Source organism: Rhopalosiphum maidis, chromosome 1, assembly GCF_003676215.2.
Source record: "Rhopalosiphum maidis isolate BTI-1 chromosome 1, ASM367621v3, whole genome shotgun sequence".
Taxonomy (NCBI): domain Eukaryota; kingdom Metazoa; phylum Arthropoda; class Insecta; order Hemiptera; family Aphididae; genus Rhopalosiphum; species Rhopalosiphum maidis.
Window position 1 is genome coordinate 38,966,105 of NC_040877.1, and position 26,380 is coordinate 38,992,484.

The following is a 26,380-nucleotide window of genomic DNA, read 5'->3' on the forward strand; positions in this document are numbered from 1 at the left end:
ACCCCTGAACTCTAAATTATGAGACTCTCTTAATGGGCAAATGTAAACTAGGCCCGTGGTTACCTCGTCCCAACAATTTTGACCAATAAATATAATAACTTAACAATTTTGCTTATATTTTTACATTTTTTTACACTAACAATTTTGCATAAATACATTTTACTTATATTCTTATACTTTTTTATACTTAAAATTTTACTTACATTTTTTGTATTGAATACTCAAATTGAATCCAACATTGAAACATTTTATCTACATTTTTACGAATTTTATACCATAAATTAAAATATGAAAATAATTTTTGGAAGATAATGAGAAACGCCTTCTCGCGGTGTCCTCTGGGTAATGCTAAATGGTTCTTAAAAATATTATAATAAAATTATAGGTTTATTTTTATTCGGGCCGACTTTACACGTCAATAATTTTTACCTGAAAAAAATACGGGCCGAGTTTACAATCGCCCCTCTTAACGGAATCTCGATCGGAGTTTCTACCCTTAAAAGTTCAAAGAACTTTAATACTCGTATGGAGTATGCACATCGAACTGGAAATATATAGTAAAACTACATAAGGTCAATGTTAGAGTTTGAATGATTATTACCAAAATTTAAGAGAGGAGAACATTTTCGAGATATTGTCATAACTCATAATGTCACCTAATGGCTAATATTATCCTTTTTTTTAAATGCTGACTGCAATAACAAAAAAATTATATTGTTTTACATTAATTATTAACACGCAACTCCTTTGTTGGAAAAAATTTTGCAAAAAAGGTATACAAAATACAATATGAAATTATTTCGAAGAAAATATTCTCTTTTTCAACGTGTTTAAACTCTAACAAATAATAATATTTATCAGACGCCATGGTTTTGATTTTGCGTGATTATTGACATTTTATCATACAGACGACCAGTTCACAGATACAAACAACATTTGTACAAATTGGCTGTGGCTGCCTCAAAACTAATACAAAAGTAACAACTTTTCTAATTTTTTGTATCGAATGAAGCAAAAAAAAAATATTCATATTAAAATTTAAATAAACGTGAGAACAGGAATAATTTTTAAATGTTATCATATTATATTGCGTTAAGTGTAACGCAAGTATAGTATATCAAATATATGTAGTAACTAATAGTAAACCTATACAAAAGTATTACCAAATAAACAATGTATTATGTCGTTCAGACCGTTCAGTATTGTAACCGTTATTATGGATACTTTAACCACGCGGTATATTCCAACGTGTTGCGGACGCGCGCATAATAATAATAGTAATAATATTATATTATACTTACGTGTGAATGTACACGTATGTACAGCGTTGATTATTCACTCGTTGCATGATCATAATTAATTAAAAATTAAAATTAAAATGAGATTGTGAAATGTTCGAAATTCATTCCGTTAAGTGTGCCTACGTATACACGTACAACAATAGGAACACACATAAACAAATACACAAGTAGTTTATCAGTTGTTACTTGTTTGCAAACCTTATTATATGGCCGTGGGGAAAATGTGCACAAATAATAATGTATAAAACGTTTTTTTTTTTCATTTTTATTATTACCTCTCGTTATACGATTCGCCATAATAACAAATGTTGAACTCTAAAACGTCTACAAGAACATCTCAAACCATCAATATCAACGGCTTACGCTAAACTATAATACGTATTTACAATTTTTTTTTTTAGTTAGACCGTACCAAACTTACGTTAGGATCTTGTCGATTTATTCGCAATTTCTGTTATATGTATTTCGTATGCAATTATAACAATTTATTCTATTGCAAGTCTTGTCAGTCCAGAGTCGAAATTGTTAAATGTATAAAAAAAAATAATAACTTAAAAAGTGAAGAAAATAAATTATAATTTATTTTTTGAAAAAAAAAATCTGTCGTTATTATGTATTGCAATAGTTGTCGATTACATAAACTCAAATTAATGCACGGCACGTCAGATTTCAATTCATCTTCCTTTTTTTCGCCTTCATTCCACTGTCGAACTCCGAGGCCGAAATACTCTTATCCGATTTTCGTTTCTTAAACAGAGCTCCACTGTCGGTCTTCGGAATTTTTCTTTGATTTCTGTAACAAAAATAGTAAACAGAAATTTTAAGTATTGTATCAATATTATATTCAACACAAAAAATTCTAAACTCAAAAAAAGTAAAATTACATAATATATTAAATCATTTAAAAAAATAACCAATAACGATGTTGTAAAGGTATCGTTGTTGACCAGACTAATCTCTTCTGCCATGTTTCGTCCTTTATGAACCTTTAGATTTTAGAATTTTATATTTTTTTTTTCACCTACACAAAATACAAATATATGCTGTGGCTTCCACATAGTACAGCGGGAGGAATTTAATTTTAAATTCACTTTTAAAAACCTATTTAAACATATATTATAACTATAGAATATGGTATTTAATCCTGTAGATTGATAAAAACGTTTAATACAAACAAAATTAAAATCATTCAATCCCGTGTTCTTTGCGAAGGTACCTACAGCTTTTAGTATAATATATCTCAAACAAAGATAATACACGATAATAAAGGCAAAATAGCGATTTAGAAATCGTTTTCAGAGCCATTCAAATCTTCAGATTACAGACTATTATATTATTAGCGTCTAATCCCAATTACCTTTCCAGCAATCCAACTCCTCGCCGCCTAAAAATAGGAAATGGGGCCTCTTATAGAGTATGAAAATTGCGTAAATAGACTTCCGGAATTCCGTCAACGGCGCGGATTTCTCCGCTCGTATATGATGCATGTATGCTCAATTAATTAATTTCTTTTTTATACAACATGTAAAGATTGTATATTATTCCTGAATAAAAAATTTTTGTTTACGAATGCAGTGACCCGCGCCACCGGTTTTCACGGAGACGCGGCACATCGGCGACAACGTCAACAGGCTACAACGGCATATAGGTACGCTCAACGTGCAATAATACCCATTATATACCTACATAATATTGTTAAATAGAGTGATTCATCAAACATGCTCGCTCTCATTAATTCAATTTATTCAAATTCTGATTTTTAATATTTTTAAGTATACGTGAGGACCGTATTTTCAATTATTTAGATTATCTATATACCAATTAAGGAGTGTCCCATGACGGTATAAACTTCTATATTTCTGGTGAAAAACAATCTTTTTTAATGATAATTGTAAAATAGTTGATTTTTTTACTGAAAATATTGGTGTACCCATACCGAAATTTTAACTAGTAATTTTTGAATTATTGTAATGTATATACCAAGGATAAAAGTGCTTATAATTATCTTACAAAAACATGAAATAGATAAAAAAATATTTATATAGATGCCAGATGGATTAGTATTAATTACTTAAGTTTCAAATCATCATAACCATCTTTTAAACAATCTAATTTTTTTATGTAAGGGCACTTAAAAGTTCCAAAAATCAAGATTTAAATTAAAATGCAATTAAAAGGAAAATGGTGGTGTGCATAGTCACTCATCTGTACTTATATTTTTTGAACTTCGCAAAAACTGTTTGTGGTATCACGCGACCTAAGTAAACTAGGTAGTTGTTGTTTTAGCTACGACGGTGATGTCGACGTTCGCGTCTAGAGCGGCGCTCACGACAGACCGTAGAAAATTTAAATTGTCCGTGCAAAAGAGCTGATTAGTGGCGGTTACTAAATATAAAATCGCCCCGGTGGTGGCGTGACCTAATTTATAATTTTCTTTACACTCTTACAACGATCGCACTATACCTCAAATAATCACCAAGCAATTTGTCTAATACTAACCGGTAGGTTGGTGGTGGCAGCGGCGCCGGTCAAACATATAAAATCACAATTGCGTCATCTGCGCTGATAACGGTGGATTCCAGTTACACAACCGAGAGTACGCACATAAAACGGCGCAACTAGACCTTAAATCCAGGGGATGTTAAATTTGCTAAGAACCTACAAACCCGTGAGGGATGGGTTATTTCAGCTCAAACACCCATCAAATAACTCCCATCTCAGTTTTCTTTGAAAATTATTCAAAATGAATAAGACATTTAAAAACTATTATGAATTTTTAAATAGATATTTTCCATTTAGTATATTTATCACTTTTAAATATATTTTAGATTCTGAGTGAAACAAAGAATTTATTGATTTTAATGGTTTTATCATAGAAAAATAGTGTGTATATTTATTTATTTTTGTGTCTGATATAATAATTAATAGCTACGAAAAATTATGATGACCATGACTTGAATTCTTGTTTTGAGGGTGAAAGCGCAAACTATCCTCATCACTCCCTACTTGCTCCTATGAATAAGTAACTGCCTATATATATATATTTTAAATTATGATATAATCAAAGCCGTCGAATTTTATGAGACTTTTACACCCTATTCAATATATTTATTTAATTATCACATAATAAAAATTGTGTGTAATTTTGAATCAAATTTTAGTTTTTTAGTTAAGTTTTAAATATTATTTCGGTTATACTGTCTGGTACCTATATAGAACTATACACACAGTACAATCATTTTTGTAGTTTAATTTAGTTCAGAATCATTACTTTTTAAATTCAAAACTTAATTAAATGTTCTAGTTTTTGTGTCTATTTAATATTAAATGTAATATTTATATTTTATAGTGCTAGGTACTGCTAAAATATTTTTGGTATCCGTATATTCTCGATCGTCATCTACTGCAGAAATCTAGCTTGCCTATGCCTAAACAATATTATCTGCATCCTACAGCTTTAGCTGAAAAAAGTTGTTTTTTGCACCATTCAGAATATTGACAAATAATTTCGGGCCTTTCTCAGTAACATAATATATTATAACGGTAAAGGTAGCGTATCAATCGAGAGTTTTGAGTTCTATGTATATATATATATCAATATCATGTATAAAAGTATGGGTTGTATTGTAATAAGGGAAGGAGGGTGGATGGGGTGCAGATCCTTTTGTTCTACGTCTAATATCATATAAGACATATATTATTATATTATATCATCATCATCATCATCATTATTATTATTATATTATTGCTATGGTTGTGATATGGTCGAGATCCAGTTGAGAAATTAATGGACGACGAAGCATCTTGAACAATAAATAAATGAGTGTTTTGAAAGGCTCTTTTGTTATCGTCATGTGTGCTTGTGCGAGCCCGATGTTAACTATCATTATTAACAACCACGGGATTAAGCGCAACACAACACCCTATTTTATATCACATACACGCGGCGCAGCGTATTACTGGTGATGTTTATTTTTCAAACGTTTCTCATAATTTTATCGTGGGGGAGAGGGTTGTCCCTATTCTATTCGCACGCCACGCTTTGCAGAAATCCCTATTATATGGAAAACTCGTTTTGCGCGAAGACGATAATTTATCAATACAATTGGCGCGTCTCACACGTTACCAAAACAGGTACGTCCTAATACCTAAACTTAATATGGTTCATCTTTGTAAACCATCAGCAATAATATAATAATACATCGTCGTACGGAGTAAAATTGCGCTCCTGCATCTGATACATCGTGTCAAATACAGTATTTATTTTGTTCAATACGTAGATCGTTTTTAGCAAAGAAATTTTTTGCAAAACGTTTTTATAACAATTAAAGTTTCGGTATGCTATCACTGAAATTAGATACTTTGTTTTCATTCAATATTTGATACAAATAACATTCAATGTAATATAATATCAGTATTAAAATTGTAATCTGCAATTACTGACAAAATATAATTTAATGTTAAACGAAAAATCTTTTTCATTATTTCATTAGAAAAATTAATGATTATTTATATACTATTTATTTGTATTTTTATCAATTATATTTTATTTACAGTCATTAACATACAGAAATATTATAATACACAGACAATAAATAACATTCGATTAAACAATTTGAATTCAACATTCTGAAGCTGGTGCACTGCTTTTTAATGATGTAACATATACTCGAATTGGCATCATACTTTACATATCATTGACCTCCCATGAAAAAATTAATAATACTAGTGTAATATAACACTAATTAATTGGAGATTTTGACACTATATATCTATATATATATATTATAATTAGATATTACAATTGATTTGATTAAATTAGTTACATTGATGTATACCTACACTTAACGCAACAACGGTGTAATTATAATCATTCCATTTTTTAGCAAACAGTATTTATACGAAAACATATCATGTAAAAGAATATTAATAAATGAGCTGCAATGGTTTAATGTTGTTATAACGTTACAATATTTATACAGTACAATAATGCTTGAAAAAAAATTGTTAAATTTTTCTAAAATTTATTGATAAACTATAATAGGCCTAGGACGAGTGAAAAAAAATCAACCATTGTCTCGGCATAATGTTTATTAGTCGATAACAAAAGAGGATCGGTAAAAGGCCCCCGAACCATTTTAATCATTATAACACAATTGATGATGATGGTAATGATAATAATAATAAGTGAGGCAGCAGTTAATAACGTGTCTATATCTGCTGGTGCAGTATATAATATGTATCAAGTTTTACACTATACAATAGTGATCGAGTGAGTATGTGCGCGTATCAAACAAAAGGGTGTGATGCGGCGATAATGATGAAAGGATTTTGTCAGACGGGAGCTGCGACCGATAAACACAGGACCGATGGGGGGCAGACTATGAGAACCCCTGCAGCTACCAGAATTTAAAAACCTTCTTCTCCGTGTACCTATACAGTATACACATATCCTTTTTGTGTTTAAATTTTTTTTTCTTCATCGCGCTCGCCTTATAAACAATGAGATTGTTGTTCGATTATAATCAGTGTGCGTCGAGAAATTAATAAGTTTTTAAACAGTGTCGACCCCGGCGGCCGGCAGCCGAAACGAATTTTAAATCCAACTCCAAGAAAATCAAAACTATCACGAAAAAAAACAAAATACCTACCAACCTATATCAGCACTCGGCTTCTCCGGAGTTAGTCTGCATATCTATACACCACAAACACACACACACACACACACTACAATATATTAAAACTAATGGCGCATTAATATCATTATTATATATCTTTACAGATATATAAAAAAATTGTATACTTAAACTGAACTCCAATAATTATTAAATGTATACCTAATTTATATGTGTAGATTATAGGTCTAAATTGTTTTTGTTATTATAAAAATACTCAATGTATTGAAACAATTATATTAATAAATAAATAAAAAAATAAAAATCGCAAAATAATTATCTAACGGTCATCTTATTATACCTTCTGAAAATATTACATATATGTTGTATTTTTTTTCATTTCATGAAATAATTCATGAAAATATTTATTTGAATGAACAATTTATTTTTTAATAGTTGAAAGTCGTGTTTATTCTTACGAATTCTTTAATTTATGTTATGCTATTTTTGTATTTTTTAAGCGCGTGTTTCCTGCAACTTTCATACATTATTAAATCGAGTCGTGTTTACATTTGTACATTCTAACATTAAATAAATTCTCACGAGATATTTAAATCATTAAAAAATTACATATTATAATCCAAAATAAACCTGACACATTTTTATTTAATGATTTTTTTTTTTTATGTGCTTAATTCTTCAATTACAAACACATTTTAAATCTGTACATAACCTTTTATAACAATAGGCACTTAAATAAATATAGTATATATAATACTATAATATACTAAACTATAATATAGTATCCTGTAAAGGATAAGTTAAATTTGAATTCAATGATAAATTAACGACTTATAAATAACATGTTTTTTAAAATATAATAAAACAACTAAAATCCATCTAAATCATCCAAATTTTTCAAAATTTGAATTGCAAACACATATAAATTAAATTGAACGATACACGGGAAAAATGGTAGCAGTCCATTTTTTATCTATTTTGATTTTATGGTTTGATATGATAACAAATTAGGAGTAATATTAACTGTTAAAATCGATTGAGTGAAAAAATCTTTCAGTCTGCTACTATTAAATAAAAAGATTAGATATACTGCTAAAGAAAGATTATATATAGTATATACAGTTTTAAGAAAACAATTTGAAGTCCAACCCCGAAATATTAATTTAGGTACTACTGTTTTCCGCTGTACCCTTCAAATGTTAAAATGAATTTTTTAATTATTGTAAGAACAACTTACGAGGAACATTGCATTGTACATTAAAATTTTAAAGTATTGATAACTAAAAAAAAATTTTTAAAAAAAATCTGAGAAAGTAGAAAATTCTAAATATTTATAATAGTACAAAAAGAAATTAAATATTTCAAAAATTATATCATGTCAATAAAATATGCTGATATAAATATTTAGAGAAAATTTCGAGCACATGAAAATATTGGGAATTTAATTTTAAGAAGCGGAACTTTTACGCGCTCTCCTTCCCATAAAACCCAACAAATACTAACTATATCACAATTACTGCCAGAAACCACCACAAAATTTAAGCTTAAAGCATTTTTAAGGATCCAAGGTAACGATTAAAGCTTAAAACTTAGTGCTTAGGACTTTCAATGCTGTTATTTTTTTTATAGTTCTGCAATAAATAGCAGGGTCAAATAAAATTTCTATTCGGAATATGAAAAAAATTTAAACCTAAAATTGTATTTTACATCATATTTTAAAATTGTTTACTCTATTGGACGACACCATACATTTTTAATTTCATATTCCAATCAAAATATTATTCAGTTTTTTGATCTATAAAAATCAAAAACCGGACAAGTATTTTATATTTAGTAATAACTTAAATATTTTAAAGATTAGATAATCGTATAGTAGTTAACCAAAATTTTGTGTGGCTGTGTTTAAAAGTAAAAGTAACATAACATTTCTCAAAGTACTTATAACTCATAAACTACTTTTCCAAATTTTGAATTGTATACATTCAAACGAGGAACTTAAAAAAATATCTACATTAAAATAAATAATTAAAAAGGCAAGTTATCATTAAAAGTTATTTTTTTATAAAATACTGTTTTAATGATACAAAATATTTTTAAAAACGACAATGGTTTTTGAAATAATGAGTGTCTTCTGTTAAATGGATCATCCGGTATAAACGATGTGTTTTTCGGTCAAATGAGTTTACATACCGCATGTTAGTAATAAACTGCTACAGAATTCCCTAACTATACACATACTATGGCAAATAACATGTTGTTAGTGAAGAAAAAATTATTATACAGTGTCCGAGATCAAAATTACTGGTGATTTGTCAGCAGAAATTAACAAGAGAAATTAAGGGAAATAATTTAATGGGCTGTTGTGATATTGCCAAGAAATAAATGAAACGCGTTTTTAAAGATTTATTTGAGTGCAGTTATATAATATTATATAGTTTTGTTGTAGACATAATATCTATATCAAATCGAGACGAATATATATAATGCAACCCGTTTGACTATTATACTGCAATGTGTTACCTATGTCTTTCTTCTCTCACTGCTTATACCGAACTATAATATGATAATATAATTTTATTATATAGATATATAATGCGCATTAAACACGGCGTATAAATATATTGGTAATTATTTAGCGGTAGATAGGTACTCTAAATGTACTAGATTTTTAACATTTAACTATATATTAACTTTATATTGCATTTATACAGTAATACGTAAGTTAATTAACTTTCGATGATTATAATATGATCAGACTAGTAAAGCTATTGTATTATACAGTATCATTACATAATACACTGTCTGAATAATTGCTAGGGAGTCTTTACATAAAATGTAAATCCATATCTATCTATAACGCAGTAATCGACAATAATATTTGTTTTATAAAATGTCTTACACAACGATATAAAAATATTATACGCCAAAATAAAGATGATTTAAAAATACAGCAAACTATACGTATTTACGAACTCATTAGCAGTATAATAGTTGTTATAATTACGGTTACTTGTCCACAAAACAAATAGCGGATGTTAAGCTTTTTAAATTTTTTTAGAACTTTAGTAGGTGTTGATTAATGCAGCCATAATCGTATAAAAATTTTTTTTGCAGATGTCTTGTTAGTTTAAATATATTGATGATGGGTAAAATAATAAAAAAATAAAAAACCAGATAACAATTTGATAATTATTAACTAAATATAACAAGTAAAATAAGTCATATTTATTACATAAGTATGTGTATTAAAACGAATATATTACCTAAGTACAGTTGTACAACTGTATGTAGGTATACTATTGATTCGTAAATAATTTTACATTCAAATAATTTTTGACAAGACAGATAACAGCAGGTGCAAGTCTATAATATATGCTACTAACACAAGATGGGCAAGTCTGGATTTGTTAAATGACATACTATTATCTATGTTTTTTATTCAGATAGTTATAAGTTGTAACCTATATATAGCTATTGAATTTATATACAAATACCTATCCGATTTACAACAGTTCAACTCTATTGTAAATACATTCATGGTAAAAGAATTATTAGAATACTTTCGTTTATATTTTTTTAGAGTTTATAATAATTTATAATGTATTATAAGTATATACGGTCGATGGAAAAAGAACAAGAAAAATGTTCCAATCGTCCTTGAAGATTATGTGGCGCATATGCGGTTACATAATCGGGAAACCCAAGGCGCACATCCAATCGGTAATTGGTCCGAGCCAAATAATTGGATATCTTATTGTTATTTACCCTCCCCCTCCTCAGTACTCAGAGCCCGATTTTCCAGCTGAACCGCTCTGACAATAACAATTGACCTGTAACCAAAATCTTTTCAAGTACGCATCGCCTAGGCATTGTTGCTGCAAACTGTAGAACTAATAACAAAATAAATAACAATCGGATCTTATATTATATATTATTATGACTTGCGACGACGAAGATACAATATCTATAATAGATCGTTTCAGAAACGTTTCATCTTCCAGCCGGAAAATTAAAAAAATAATCCTATGACGCAGCTTAAGACGTATAATATATTATGTATGAAATGTATTATTATTACATCATGTTAAATCAGTAATAAGCTTGACAACAACACAATGTAATTCTTTTTCATTTTAAATTATATAGTACACAGTAATTTCTAAAATATGGGTACTTAATTTTCATTGGTTATATCGTGTTATATTGTGTAAATATTACGTACTAAAAAAAAAAAAAAAAAAAAAACACTAATCATAAATAATAACGACGACAAAGTTTAAAAAATAATTAATAACGAATTATTAAATTATTTGAATTATTGCGAATCAATAAATACTGAATTATATTTTAAGTAAAGACGAAAGTGAAAGATAGAGAAAATGGCAATCAGCCATCTAAATTTCGACTTTTATTAGATGCTGAAATACGAAAAATAAACAATTGATTGATGCGTATGCATGTGTAAGATTGAAGTACATAAACACCTGAATAAATAAAAATACAATTAATTTTTAAGTAAATCATTTAAAAAAAAAAATAATTTAAAAAATAAAAGATGAACAATTATTCTTAATCATATTATGAGTAAACAAATAATTTCAATAATTAAACATTAAAATTTAAAATAATAAAAATCACCACTTTCACAACAATAAATTCGGCTATAATATGTGAATTATATTTCAATATTAGTAAGAATTCTGTTCAATAATGTGGCATTTAAGAACCATACAAATCACTTAATTTCTTAGAAATATTGTTTTATAATTGTGTATAAGAAGTAACTATCTGCAAAATAAAAAAGAAAATACTTGAAAAATATTGAAATCTTTTTCCAAAAAAATAATAAACATCAATTTTTTTAATCATTTTGACTTAACACTGCAGAGTATTTTATTGAGTGCGTAATCACTCGTAGTGTCGTAGTCCTAATCAGACATAGCACGTCTGCACTACATCCTAGATAAATGTAATAATGTTTATAATATAATACTGTTACTGTAGTATTACGATAATATGGTAGGAATATTTGTGTTTTTTAACAATACATACGATTCTACGAAATTAAGTGATGGATGTCCAACAATTTAATATACTATTTAGTAACTTGTAAGTACACGATATGTCGATAAATCGCGATCGTTACCAATTTATAGACGATTTCATTTTCTATCGCAAACAATTTTGGTTTACATTGAATTTTCCATTAAGTTGTTTAAAATATTTGGAACAGTACAGGTGTAGCAGTACTACCTATATACATTATACAATATACAGGTAGTATAGAATCTATCATCTTAGCCAGGAAAACAAATTAAGAGTAATTTTTCAGTAAGCTGAACACAGTAATCATACTACAATCATTTACACAATGGAAAGTGGAGTGTTAGAAAGAAAACCGTTCCATTTTCACACTTTTGCTGTCGTCCTTTGTGTTTGAAATCGATTATCACACAGTTCGGAACAATCGGGCACTTATAGAAAAACGGTGCAAATCTCCAGGCCAGAAAAATGAATATTTGTTAACATTTGGTTTTGAGTTGAACAAGTAAAGCCATACACATTGAGTCAGTACCGTGAATATTTTGATTGCTAACATCCTCCTCTCACCTGTTTCTCATCTATTATTTTATTTCCTCAAAATAGTTGCAGCAATGTGCATCTATAGTTCTAATTTATTGATATTGTCTTGGTTTGGTACCACATTGGTATTTGGTACCCTAGTATAGCAGCATAATAACCTATACCTAATAGTAGTTTACTTAAATATTCCCAAGGTCTAATCGCTTATTATTCTTAAATTTTTGATTAACACATAAAATATATTTATTTATTACAAATATTAAAGTACTGCAATTTGATTACCTTGAATATAATATGACATAACAAACTGTAATTTATAATGAAACGTTTTAAGGCCAAAAATGGTTTCACTTAACGTTCAAAACACTAACAATCGTATCTTATGAATCAATTACCTAGACCAAAGAAAATATGTTTAAAAAAATAAACTTAAGAGTTGTATTTTCAATAACAATTTTCCAGTCCACCAGACCTTAACAATATCACAACTATAACTGAGCAAATCATGAGTGATTGTGAAAAATCATTTAAAATTGTATAAAATTCAGTTAAACTATTGTAATTATTAGGCTGAGACTGAATAAATAACATAATGATTAATGTTGCATGTTTCAGGAGATATATACATATATTTTTTAATTTTAAGGTTTAGAAATTAGAAATTGAATGCACTCAAGGACTAAAATACTCTTCAGAATATCATACAAAAATACAAAAACATTTTTACTCTCAAATGTCTCAATTATTTAAAAATGAAATAATAATCCAATATACCTACTATTCAACTTTGAATTTTATTAATGGATCCTAAAAATTCTCTACCAAGGTATTTAATTTAATTTTATTAAATTTATTCAACATATTTATAAATTAATTATATTTAAAATAAAAGTATAATATATAAGTTATTCTATTATTATAATAATATTAATAAATAATTATAAATTGTTATTTAAACATATTATGTTTTTCTTTAATATCCTAGATTCCTAGAGATGTTTAACTTACCAAAGGTTGTTATTATTTCTAATTAATATTTTAACTTTTAGTTATATCTGTTTAAAAAACTAATTATAGTTTTTATACTTCTAGGTATAATATTACAATATATTTAAAAATTATATGCTTTTTATCATTGTTTTATTGGCGATTGCACGTTATGAGCAACGAGGTAATACGAAATTGCCAATAGTTAACAATTTAATATGTTTAATTCTTATATAATATTAATAGTAAAGATGTATCCATATTTGAATATTTCTCTTTAAAATTTGTTAAAACATCAACACATAATCAAGTATTTAATAATATAACTACCATTGAACAATGATAATAAAATAACCATTAAAGAATTCTTTTTGAATAAAAATGAAAAATACGTCTTTACACTATAAAAATTATTTAAATATTGATACAACTTTATCTTTGTTAAATTGAATAATTATAAAAGTTTAAAAGTAAAATTAGAGTAAAATGTAATAAGATTTACTAACTTCATTCTAGGATCTTTCTTTGGTTTACCAATTCCTCCAATTATTCTTGGTGCATCTCGTATAGCAAAGCTCTTAGCGTAATGGCCAAGATGGCAATCTTTAAAGTTAAAAACTTCTCGACTACTTTTTGGATAACTTGCATAAGATCTAACCCATGACTTAAAAGCTGTAATACACAATTAAATGGTATATAATTCAGTATTACACACTAGCATTAATTATTATAAAAATTGATATTTGTGTAGTAAAAATCTAATATAGGTTAATGATTTATTATTTATTATTTAATATTGTATATTTCTCAAGGATTTAAAATAATAAAATTCAGTTAAATTCCTTCAGTATTACATATAACTCATATAATATATTCAAAATTGTCAACAATTTAAATTATTTATTTATATTTAACTCACTAATATGTGTATTTTGTGACATGATAAAATTGGGTACACAAATTGATATATTATTGTGACTATTGATTTAAAGTATTAAAAAAACATTAGATTACCAAAGTACTGCTGAATCACAGGTAAAATAAACAAGCAAAAGTGGTATATTAAATTAATGCTTTCACAAATACCAAAAGTATTTAAAGGGATTGGAAGCGGTGATTTTCTGTCTGTCTAAACACACATAACATATGATTATAGACATGTTCTATTTCCAATATACTTATTGATATAATGAAGTGATAAGAATTACTTGAGATATAATTTCCCACATTCATAATTTTATCCCCCTCCCCTCAAAAAAAAATTCCTAAAAACATTATATTAAAAAATTTATATATTTCAATGTTTGGAGAAGTTAAAATCAAAAATGTGGGAAAGTTGATCTCAAGAAGATTTTATGCCAAATTCAAATCATGTTTTTAGAATTCTTATAGTTTTATTTTACCAATCAATAAATTGGAAATAGATCACATCTACAATTCTATGTTACGTGTGTTAGACAAAGATAGAAAATCACTGTTTCCAATCCCCTTGATAATATGATTATGAAAATAATAGTATATACCATTGCACCCCAGTTCATGAAGACGATCTTGTTCAAGTACTGCTGTTTCAAAGCGAGATTGTAATATATTAGCCGCCATTTCAGCTGTTTTAACATGTTCCTAATACAAAATAAATTATGTTTATATAATTTATAACTTTAACAATTAAAAAACAAATAAGTTATATTTTGCATAAAATAAACAAAAACATTAATTCAGGTGTGTTTTGATTAATAATTATAATATACTTACACCTTCGAATTCCATTGTGAGAATTGATGTCAAACATTTATCCATTTTTAATTCAGAGGCTCTAAAATATAAGTACAATAATTTACTACTTTATAATAATAATAATATGATTTGTAATTACTAATAACAAATATTTATCAATAATTCTTTTAATATAAAATTGAATATCTAAAGTTTCTTATGATCTATTATTAGTATTTGGCTGTAGGTCTTACATAATGGAATGATCTTGAAGTTTAGCTATAAACATAGCTTCATGTGGTGTTAAAAATAATGTCGCTTCTCCCTTTTGACCAACTCTTGCAGTTCGACCAACTCTGTGAACATAATCTGTGGGTGTTATTGGAGCATTGTACTGTATTATACGATCTACTAAAGGTAAATCTAGACCTCTTGATGCTACATCCTGAAAATAGTAAATAGTAAATATAATAATCTAACCACCATATTCATGCACATTTACATATTTAGGCTGTTTTTATTTTTTTAATGATGATAAAAATTATAGATAAATACTAAATATTTCAAGCAATATAATTAATAAAATATTTTTATGTAATTAAATTTTAATTATCAAAACTCAAGGCAACGGTGCAAACATTACAATACAATTATTCTTACTTTCTTGTTACTTATATATTTAAATATGTTTATAGCATACAATGAATTCTTATAGGAAAATATTATTACTTTGGAATTGATAATTTTGATTTATTGTTTGAATTCATGAAAATATTCTATTTTTAATTGAAATTAATCAAAAAACAATAACTATTTTCAATTTTCTCATAAATAATTCAACCAACTTTTGGTAAGTAAATTAATAAAAAAAATAAATTATTATAAAATAGAAAATAAAGAACATACAGTGCAAAATAAAACTCCATGATTAGCAGCTTTAAATGATTTGAAAACTTCCATACGTTCTACTTGAGTCATATTACCATGCAGTTTGAACATAGTTAAGCAAGTTAGAACAGTGGTTAATAATTCTGTATAAAAGTCAACCATATCTTGAGTGGCCATAAAAACTAATGTTTTGCTTGAAATTTGACCTTTCTGTAAAAATAAATGTAGTTATTAAAGAGTTTTAAAATTTATACCAATATAATTTTTTACTTGTAATTTTTGTAACAAAACACCAGAAAGTGTAACTAGTCTTAATTTAGGAGGAGCTAAAACATAATATTGTAAAAGACTGTCTGGTATTGCTAAACATTCTGAATCTGTATCCCCTATAGAAGATGCATCAATGTAAACATGATCTTTCAATGACAATCCTGCAAGCCGTTGGACTCCTTCAGACAAAGTTGCTGATAATAAGGCTGTTTGTCGAGGTATAGACTCATCGCGATGTTCATTAATAATAGATAAAATACTGTAATATAAATAATTAAATCAAGATTACATTATATACTATTATATTACATAGTAAATACCTGTATTACATTTAGCATTAAATAAATATTTAAATATTCTTACCTAGTGATGTCTTTTTCGTATCCAAGATCAAGCATCCTATCAGCTTCATCAATTATTAACCATTGAAGTGATTTAAAAGATATTGACTTGGTATTCTGTGCGTGGTCTAATAATCGTCCCGGTGTTCCTATAAGTATTGTGATACCTTTTCTCATACGTGCCTTTTCAGATTTTCTTTTTTCACCGCCAGTAAACATACCTGGCACAAGCCATGTGTAAGGCTACAAATGTATAATATATTTTTATTAATTTAATATTTATAATTTTGTATACTTTTATGATCTTACCTTTAATAACTTGATAAAATTTTCATAGGTTTGTAATGCTAATTCTCTGGTTGGTAAAATGATTAGTGCCCTAAGGCCATCAGTTCGAGATAGTTTTGGTCGAATCTTATGTAATGACTCAATGAGCGGAACAGCATACGCAAATGTTTTACCACTACCCGTTTCAGATTGAACCATCGCATCTTTACCAGATAGTAAGATTGGAATTGTTTGACTTTGAACTGTTGTCAATTTTGTCACTCCTAACGTTTGTTCCAAATTTGCAATCTATTGTCAGAGAAAAAATGGAAAAATGAATATTAGATATAAATGGTATAATTAATATCGTAAAACTTAAGTATTCTCTAAAAAGCATAAATAACAGGTAAAGTAGATAATTATGTTTAATACTTTAAGAGTTATGACACCTCATTTCAATAATTATAAACTATAATTTATGTAAATAACACTTAATACTTGAAAATGTAAGTTAACAGAAATAACTCCTCATTGAAATTATTGAATCGCGGACGAAAAGTCCGAGGACAAAAAGTCCGTTTTAAAAAAAGTCGGACAAAAGGTCTGAGCACATTTTTAGGGTAGGACAAAAAGTCCAAAAATTAATATTTATTTAAAAATTTAAAAATTTTTGTACACGTATTATATTATTATATTTTCGTATAACTAACAAAAATATAACAGAAATCCACTATAATTAGGTATCTATAGACTAAAGTAATGAAAAATTTATATTTTTTTATTATATATAGGTACTATTGTTTTTTTATTTTTAGTTTAATTGACTTGTTTATAAAAACAAGTCAACTCATTAAAAATAAAACATTAATCTGAAAGTAATACAACCCATTTTAGTTCATTCGGAGTTTCAAGATTCTAATATCAATAAGGAATACCTAATTTAAAACTTATTATTTAAAAAATAATTAATAATTTGAGAAAATATTCCATTATTATGCATTATTATATCAATAATCAAATATATATATAAGAATGTATTTATACATTCTTAACAAACCATATGAGCATGCAGATCGGTTAAATCCTTATATGTTGAGGTGGAAAACAATGCATTCTTATTTTTATTAATAGCTTGAATGTCAACTTGTTTATTAAGTATTGCCACAGGTAATTGTACTTGTGGATTATTTCTAAACATTGAAGATACATATCCACTTTTTTTGTCATTATTTCTCTTTTGATAATTTGAATTTTTTCCATTTAATCTGGCGTCATTACCTTTCTCCTGTGAACAAAAAAAAATAGTATATATCAATAGTATTCAATAACAAGATTTCGTATAAAATGTATTAGATATTTTTACTTTTCTTGAAAAATTTGATCTTCTATCAACACCAAACACTTTGGAGTTTACAGGATCCTTTTCGCGATTGATGACACAGTCATTTTCTAGACCATCCCCAAACTCGTCACAATTCATACTAAATAGGTAATGTAAAATCAAATAATATGTAACTATTTAAAAAATTTAATACAAATTTCTGATTTGTTAGTCGTTACATTTAATAGTATATTTTAAACAAACCAAAACTATTATTATTTAACAAAATACAAATTTCAACTTTGAATTCCTATCAGTAACCTTAAAACAACACGTGCAATCACAATGATAAGGACAGTTAATATTGATAATAAAGAAACAACTTGATAACAAGCTCAATATTTTAAACTTTTAAAGTAGGTCCGTGAGCTGAACAAAATTGATTACGAGAGTACGTCTATAATATATAAATATAAAAATAATACTCTAATTCTACTCGGAATATTCGTAATTCATAAAAGTAGCAATATGTCAGAAGCGTATAAAAAAGGATAAAGGTATAGCCGATAGAAAAAAGTAGTGGGAGTAATGGGAATAGAAATTTCAAATAACTATGACAATTAGAAGAAGAAATGCTTATTACTTCTATGCTATTAAAGTTTTATATTAAGATAGATTTGTATGGATTTACTTAGGTATTTAACATTTAATTCGTAAAAACCAAATCCTAAAATAAAATTACCTATAAATTAAATATTGACAAGCCAATAGCTTATGATGTTAAGGTCTCCTTTCCAAAATCCAAATGTGTTATAATTAAAAATAGGAAACATACTAACATCGCAAACCAAAATACCCAATATTGCGCATGTTATATAATATGTAAATTATATAAATATATATAAAGTATACGTCCATCGTCCATAGTATTAGTGCATTACAAATACAATAATACAAACTTATTAAACTTATTTTTATAAACGCAAAATTACACTTTTAACAATATTTTTAGCTCAAAATAAGCTGGGGGTCCTAAGCACCTAAGCACACTCTAGCATCTCCGTATACTGCATATGCGACAATGGCGATATTATTGTTTTAAAACATACTTTTGATTGTATACATTATAATTTATATAGTATATACATATGTAGGTAGGTTGTATCTCAATAATTTAATGTAACGTATAGGTGCGCTACATTGTATATAATCGATGAATTGTCGCATTGAACATAGGTTAGGTTAGAAGTTAGAATACAATAAATGGAATGCTCACCACGTATTGTAATTATTGTAACCCAAGCTAGCATGTTAAAATGAGATGACTTGATGACGAATACATTAGGAGTATCTATTTCTATTTAAAACGCGATGGAAATGTATTATGTATTATTATCGATAGGTATGTGCCAAACTGGCAAGTAATATCTAATTGTATTTACTATTTATGCGGCTTAATAGCTAACTCATAAATGAACTACGATACATTTATTTATAATATATATATATATATATATATTGATTAATTAGTAATTAAATCTCATCTGAGTTAAGAAAATTAACTGCCAGCTTCATTGACAACTAGTTTTATACATTTAGCAATATAAGTAGGTATATTTGTATGAGTATTTTATTTAAAATAATATTAATTTAATTACATTTTTTTTTTTATTCAGCTTTAAAACAGGTGTCCTAATAACTAATTATAATAAAAAGGTATAAAGTGGTAATGCTCTGCTATACGCCAATACATTTGGTGACGAGTAAGTCACTTTTATAGGTGTGTTGAATTTAAATTTAAATCTAATTTTAAAGATATAATTTATTTTAAACAGAAAACTATTCTAAGCGGAGACGGTATATTATATATGTTCAGTGGTGTAGTTATAGGGGGGCGGGTCGCAAAGGGCTATACCACTCTAACCTCCCATTTCTAGCTACGCCACTGTATACGTTTATAAAAATATTGTGAATATACATTTTTTTATATTTTTTATGAGTAAATTAACAACTTCTTAAGAAATTATTAATTCAATTTTCAAGGATTTATACCCATTTATCAATTTTTGCTATTAAAAAACACTAATAAAGCACGCAAATATAATTGTCTATAAAGAGCTCAAAATGAATTACAATTATTTGAAAATTATACCATTTATATAAAAAATGATAATGAATAAATACTTAGTAAACATTTTAAAGTTTAAGGCTATTCGTTTTTGAATTTTAAGAAAATAAAAAAATCACTTTTGTTGAAAACTGGTTAGCGTAAAAGATCATAATGATTTTAGAGGAATTGTAGCATATAGTTAATAAAATCCAAATGTGTACAATCACATATTCACATCGAACATTTGTATTTTATTATAAGACACAAATACCTACGTAACCAATGCGTCAGTAAATTAATAAAATATGAAGTTTCAAATTTACATGAAATAAAAATAAAATACATAATAATTAGTAGATAAAAATATGTGTAAATTCAATGTTTTAAGTAAAGTAATAGATACATACAATATTTCAGACAATATTAAACTTGACCCGCTTTTGTTAGTGTTTTTGTAAAATAAGAACTAATATAATAACTACTTGGAGTCTTTTTATAATAAGTCATAGAATATTTTATTTTCAAAACTATTTTATTGTAATACTTTATAAGACATTAATATTTCTCGTTTCTTGATATAAATAATTATTTAATTTTTATTTAATAAAAATATGTATGCAAGGTAACTATAAGATAAGAATAACAGTGTTAGGTAATTTTCCACACCACCTTTATTATTAAACGACGTACATTAACATTGTCCGTATTGTTTAATAACTTTATGAGGTATTACACGAGGCGCGTTTTTTTTATTGTGGTGTCCCCAGTAGGCCTAATCCACATCGTAAGCGAGAACGCATCATAATATGCAGAGGCATATTTAGGTAGGGGCTTTAGGTCCACTCACAACAAATGTGTGACATAGAGACATAGAATACTATAATATTTATATAACATGGTGCTCTATGGTATTAACAGTTTCACCATTGCACGGCGTAAAAGTTTTTTTTTTAATTGGGGGGGAGACGGCAAAATATGTGTTGCCCTTATCCTAAAATTCCTAAATACGCCACTGATCATATGAATGCATTCAATTAATAATAAAAAAAAAAAATACAACTACTAAAACTACGTAGATACCAATAGTACTATATAATTTGTTTCAATAAGGAAACCTAGGAATAAAACTACGATTTTCGCTATTCTACAAGCTACAAAAACGGATAATGTGTATAATATGTGTGTTGCCGGCCGGCGATAGTCAGTGTGTTGGATGAGTGAATGAGTGATGAGCTATTAAATTAATGTAAAGTAATAAACTACTTAAATATTATATACTACATCATTACAACTACAATATATACTAAAAATAATTTAATAAGTCTATGTACTAAGTCCTTTCGACAGTTGATATTAAGATGAGCTTCTCGTTGATGCTGCCAATCTTCCTCCGGGTTGAAACGAAGCCGAGTGCTGACACATTTCCCATCAGCTTTGTGACAAATTCTTCTTCACTAATAAATATTATACAATTATATATAGTATATTGTACCTAATACGACTCTAAAAATTATAATATAATACAAACAAATCCTTTCGACAGTTGATTATCAGTTGAATTTCTTTTTGCTACTGCCAGACGTCCTCCGTGTTGAAATACAGCCGACACATTTTCCATCAACTTTGTGACAAAATCTTCTTCACTAATAAATATTATATATAGTATATTGTACCTAATACGACTCTAAAAATTATAATATAATACAAACAAATCCTTTCGACAGTTGATTATCAGTTGAATTTCTTTTTGCTACTGCCAGACGTCCTCCGTGTTGAAATACAGCCGACACATTTTCCATCAACTTTGTGACAAATTCTTCTTCACTAATAAATATTATATATAGTATATTGTACCTAATACGACTCTAAAAATTATAATATAATACAAACAAATCCTTTCGACAGGGTTGAAACGAAGCCGAGTGCCGACACATTCTCCATAGGCTCAATGACAAATTCATCGTCGGTGAGTAGTCCATGATCCATCTAAATGTTTGGTTCCTATAAAACTATAAACTAATGTGCAGATTAAATGCAATTTAAACTCATAGAAAAAAAAATTTTAATATTTCAGAAATCTATTTTGGTGTTCTTTTATTTTTGAATTTAAATTAATTTTAAATTTTATATTCATAATTTATCAGTTAAAAATATAAACAAGAACTAAGAAGATTATAGTATATTGCAGTTTAACTTTCTGTTCGGTGGCCACCTTTTAAATTCCTCACTCTTTTATTTATAAGAAAGTTAAACAGTACAATAACTATAAAAAATATAAATTTAAACATACACAAATATGAACTAGCTATGTAATAAGAAAAAAAATGGTAATTTATCAACGTATTATGAAAATAAAAAGAACACCTAAAACCGTAGTACAGTATATTATCTGAAAAAAAAACCATAAAAGTTAAATATAATTTAAGTAAATATTCATAATATACTGTACTACTGTTCAAAAAATTATAGTATTAAGCAAACACAGCCTTGCGACACATTCAGATGATCTTCTTATTGATGCTGTCAATCGTCCTCCGGGTTGAAATTATACAAGGATATAGCGTAATTATTTCAGTTTTGTTGTTATTCTGATATTATGGCAAGATCTGAAATTTTTTGTTTTATTTTACTATTTACCACCCAAAGTACCAAATAGATCATATTTGCTACAAGAATTCATGACAAACAAAAAATAAACTACATAATTATAAAATCAATATACATTTTTCGCTACGTCCAGGATCTAAGGTGTACTTAACGAATTTATTTTATTCTTGGCAATTTCATCATTAATTCATGGTCGGTAACCTTTTTGAACTCTCAGGTCACATTCACAAATTAAAAACAGTTAGCAGACCAGATAAAAATAAAAGTTTTATATTCTTAAATTATTTACTATGGAAAAAAATATTGTCTAGAACTTTAAAATAATAAAATATAAATAAAAAAAAAATTTCAATGTTTTAGAATTTAAAACAGGTCGTATATATAATAACCCGCCGGTTGCCGACCACTTCATTGGACTGGACGATCGGAAATAAAATATAGGTCTGTCATCAGGGTAACAGCTTGTAGAAGTCAATAAACTATTTATTTTATGTATAAAAAATAAATTTATTACTACCCCAAAATTATAGGATAATTAACCTACGTAAGTATCCATCGACGCTTTTGGGCGAAATCAAGCTGCAGTGCCATATTAAAGTTCAAACGTGCACCATCACAGAAGAAACAGCTAGTTATATTTTTCATTTGTCTTCTTTACGCTTAGGAATGGAATTATTGAAATATTTTATGAAAATGAAAGTACTTGTCATGTACTGAAGGCTGTTGTTTGACGACTGTTCAATAAAATTATTAGAATTGTTAATCGTCTCCTACAAATGACAACGATTGTCGTTTGCCATGGATGATAAATATTATAATAATGTTTTTTTTATAGAACTCTTTGTGATTTTATAGGGTTTATTATTATATTTCAGCTGTCTTGCATACGAAACTTTTGTTATCTAATTAATTTCATACGTAAAATCACTAAAATCATAATAATTGTATATTATCCTGAATTTTTTTTTAAATTATAATTTTATAACGGTTATTAATGATTTTATACGGTTTGGCTGAACTAAATGATTTATAATTTTAAAAATATTGAAAAGTTTAATTATTAAACTGATATTACATACTAAATAGTTAATAGATTATGATCTATTACATATAATAAAAGACTTACAAAATTAATAAAATTAATTTCTAAATATAAGCAGTTATTCACATTCAACTCGTTATACACATATAGTGCACATATCATTCCGTTTCGGTACCGTCCTGTTTAGGAATAATACATACCCATACTATTTTCACTGATTTTAAAATTAACCGATAAGTTCTAATTAATATGCTCAGATAATTTGCGATATTAATATATTATATATATAATAAATACATCTATTTATGGTATTATGCTATGTATATTTTATTCTATAATTGTATAGTCAAAATATTTTGAAAATTATAATATTTATAAGAAATGCAAACATTATTATTTGTTAAAATTATTAAATAACTATAGTAATTCGTTTTTAAATTACTACAAAAAACAAAAATCGGTTTAGGAGAAATATTTATCACAGAAATATGAAATGAATATCTAATAATGTCATAAAAATTCAAAATTCAGACAATTATAAATTATTAATGTCTTTTCGGAAAACTTTTTATTTTTGTTAGGGATAAAAAAAACTTATATTAGTCGGGTACTCGGCCGGTTAAAAATAAAAATACTATTTATACAATTAATATAAATATAAATTATTATTCTATAAAATAGGTCTGATAATATGACGATTATGTATTTTCGGTCTCACGTATTTTATGAATTGCGCATTCGGGAATAAAATATGCATACGTATACGTCACCCGACGGGTATACGATTGTCCGATGCAATAAGTATGTATTTATTTTATGTATAAAAAGCAAATTTATTGCTACCTTAAAATTATAGGAAAATTAACCTACGTAAGTATCCTTCGACGCTTTTCGGATAAATTAAGCTGTGCCATATTAAAGTTCAAACGTGCACCATCACCGGAGAAACAACTAGCTTATTTTTTCATTCGTCTTCTTTACGCTTCGGAATGAAATTATTGAAAAATTTTATGAAAATGACAGTGCTTGTCATGTGCTGAAGGCTGTTGTTTGACGACTGTTCAATCAAATTATTAGAATTGTTAATCGTATCCTACAAATGACGACGATTTTCGTTTGCCATGGATGATAAATATTATAATAATGTTTTTTTTATAGAACTCTTTGTGATTTTATAGGGTTTATTATTATATTTCAGCTGTTTTGCATACGAAACTTTTGGTATCTAATTAATTTAATACGTAATATCATAATAATTGTATATTATCCTGAATTTTTTTTTAAATTATAATTTTATAATTTCAATAGTTGTTTGGTTAAATTTCTCACCGAAAAATAAGACCATCTTCGACCAACATAATTTTACATTGTACATAATGCTTATACATTAAATTCAAATTGTACATATTCGTTATAGTAGACATACTTAACCTAGTTTACATGTAGTCACCTATTATAGTATCTATATAAGACTTAACGGTTTGGCTGAACTAAATGATTAATAATTTTAAAAATGTAATCATTAAACTGATATTACATACTAAATAGTTAATAGATTATGATCTATTACATATAATAAAGGGCTTACAAAATTAATAAAATTAATTTCTAAATACAAGCAGTTATTCACATTCAACTCGTTATACACATATAGTCACATATCATTCCGTTATTTCGGTACCGTCCTGTTAAAGAATAATACATACCCATACTATTTTCACTGATTTTAAAATTAACCGATAAGTTCTAATTAATATGCTCAGATAATTTGCGATATTAATATATTATATATATAATAAATACATCTATTTATGATATTATGCTATGTATATTTTATCCTAAAAGTGTATAATCAAAATATTTTGAAAATTATAATATTTATAAGAAATGCAAACATTAACATTTGTTAAAATTATTAAATAACTATAGTAATTCGTTTTTAAATTACTAAAAAAAACAAAAATCAGTTGAAGAGAAATAGTTATTGCAGAAATATGAAATGAATATCTAATAATGTCATAAAAATTAAAAATTCAGACAATTATAAATTATTAATGTGTCTTTTCGGAAAACTTTTTATTTTTGTTAGGGATAAAAAAAACTTATATTAGTCGGGTACTCGGCCGGTTAAAAATAAAAATACTATTTATACAATTAATATAAATATAAATTATTATTCTATAAAATGGGTCTGATAATATGACGATTATGTATTTTTGGTCTCACGTATTTTATGAATTGCGTGTTCGGGAATAAAATATGCATACGTATACGTCACCCGACGGGTATAAGATTGTCCGATGCAATAAGT

The 26,380-nt window shown here is 26.9% G+C and overlaps 1 protein-coding gene across 1 annotated transcript; it reads right to left on the reverse strand.

Moving 5' to 3' along the window:
* Positions 1-1,852: 1,852 nt before the first annotated feature.
* LOC113561219 (probable ATP-dependent RNA helicase DDX31) lies at positions 1,853-18,597 on the reverse strand. Its single transcript, XM_026967517.1, has 11 exons — positions 18,353-18,597; positions 18,047-18,274; positions 17,032-17,298; positions 16,745-16,965; positions 16,382-16,640; positions 16,130-16,321; positions 15,478-15,668; positions 15,263-15,323; positions 15,031-15,130; positions 14,014-14,179; positions 1,853-2,094 (listed from the first exon to the last, which is right to left on the reverse strand). Exons 1-11 carry the CDS (start codon positions 18,467-18,469, stop codon positions 1,971-1,973), a joined length of 1,926 nt encoding a protein of 641 aa, XP_026823318.1. The 5' UTR covers positions 18,470-18,597; the 3' UTR covers positions 1,853-1,970.
* Between the last annotated feature and the right edge of the window lie 7,783 nt (positions 18,598-26,380).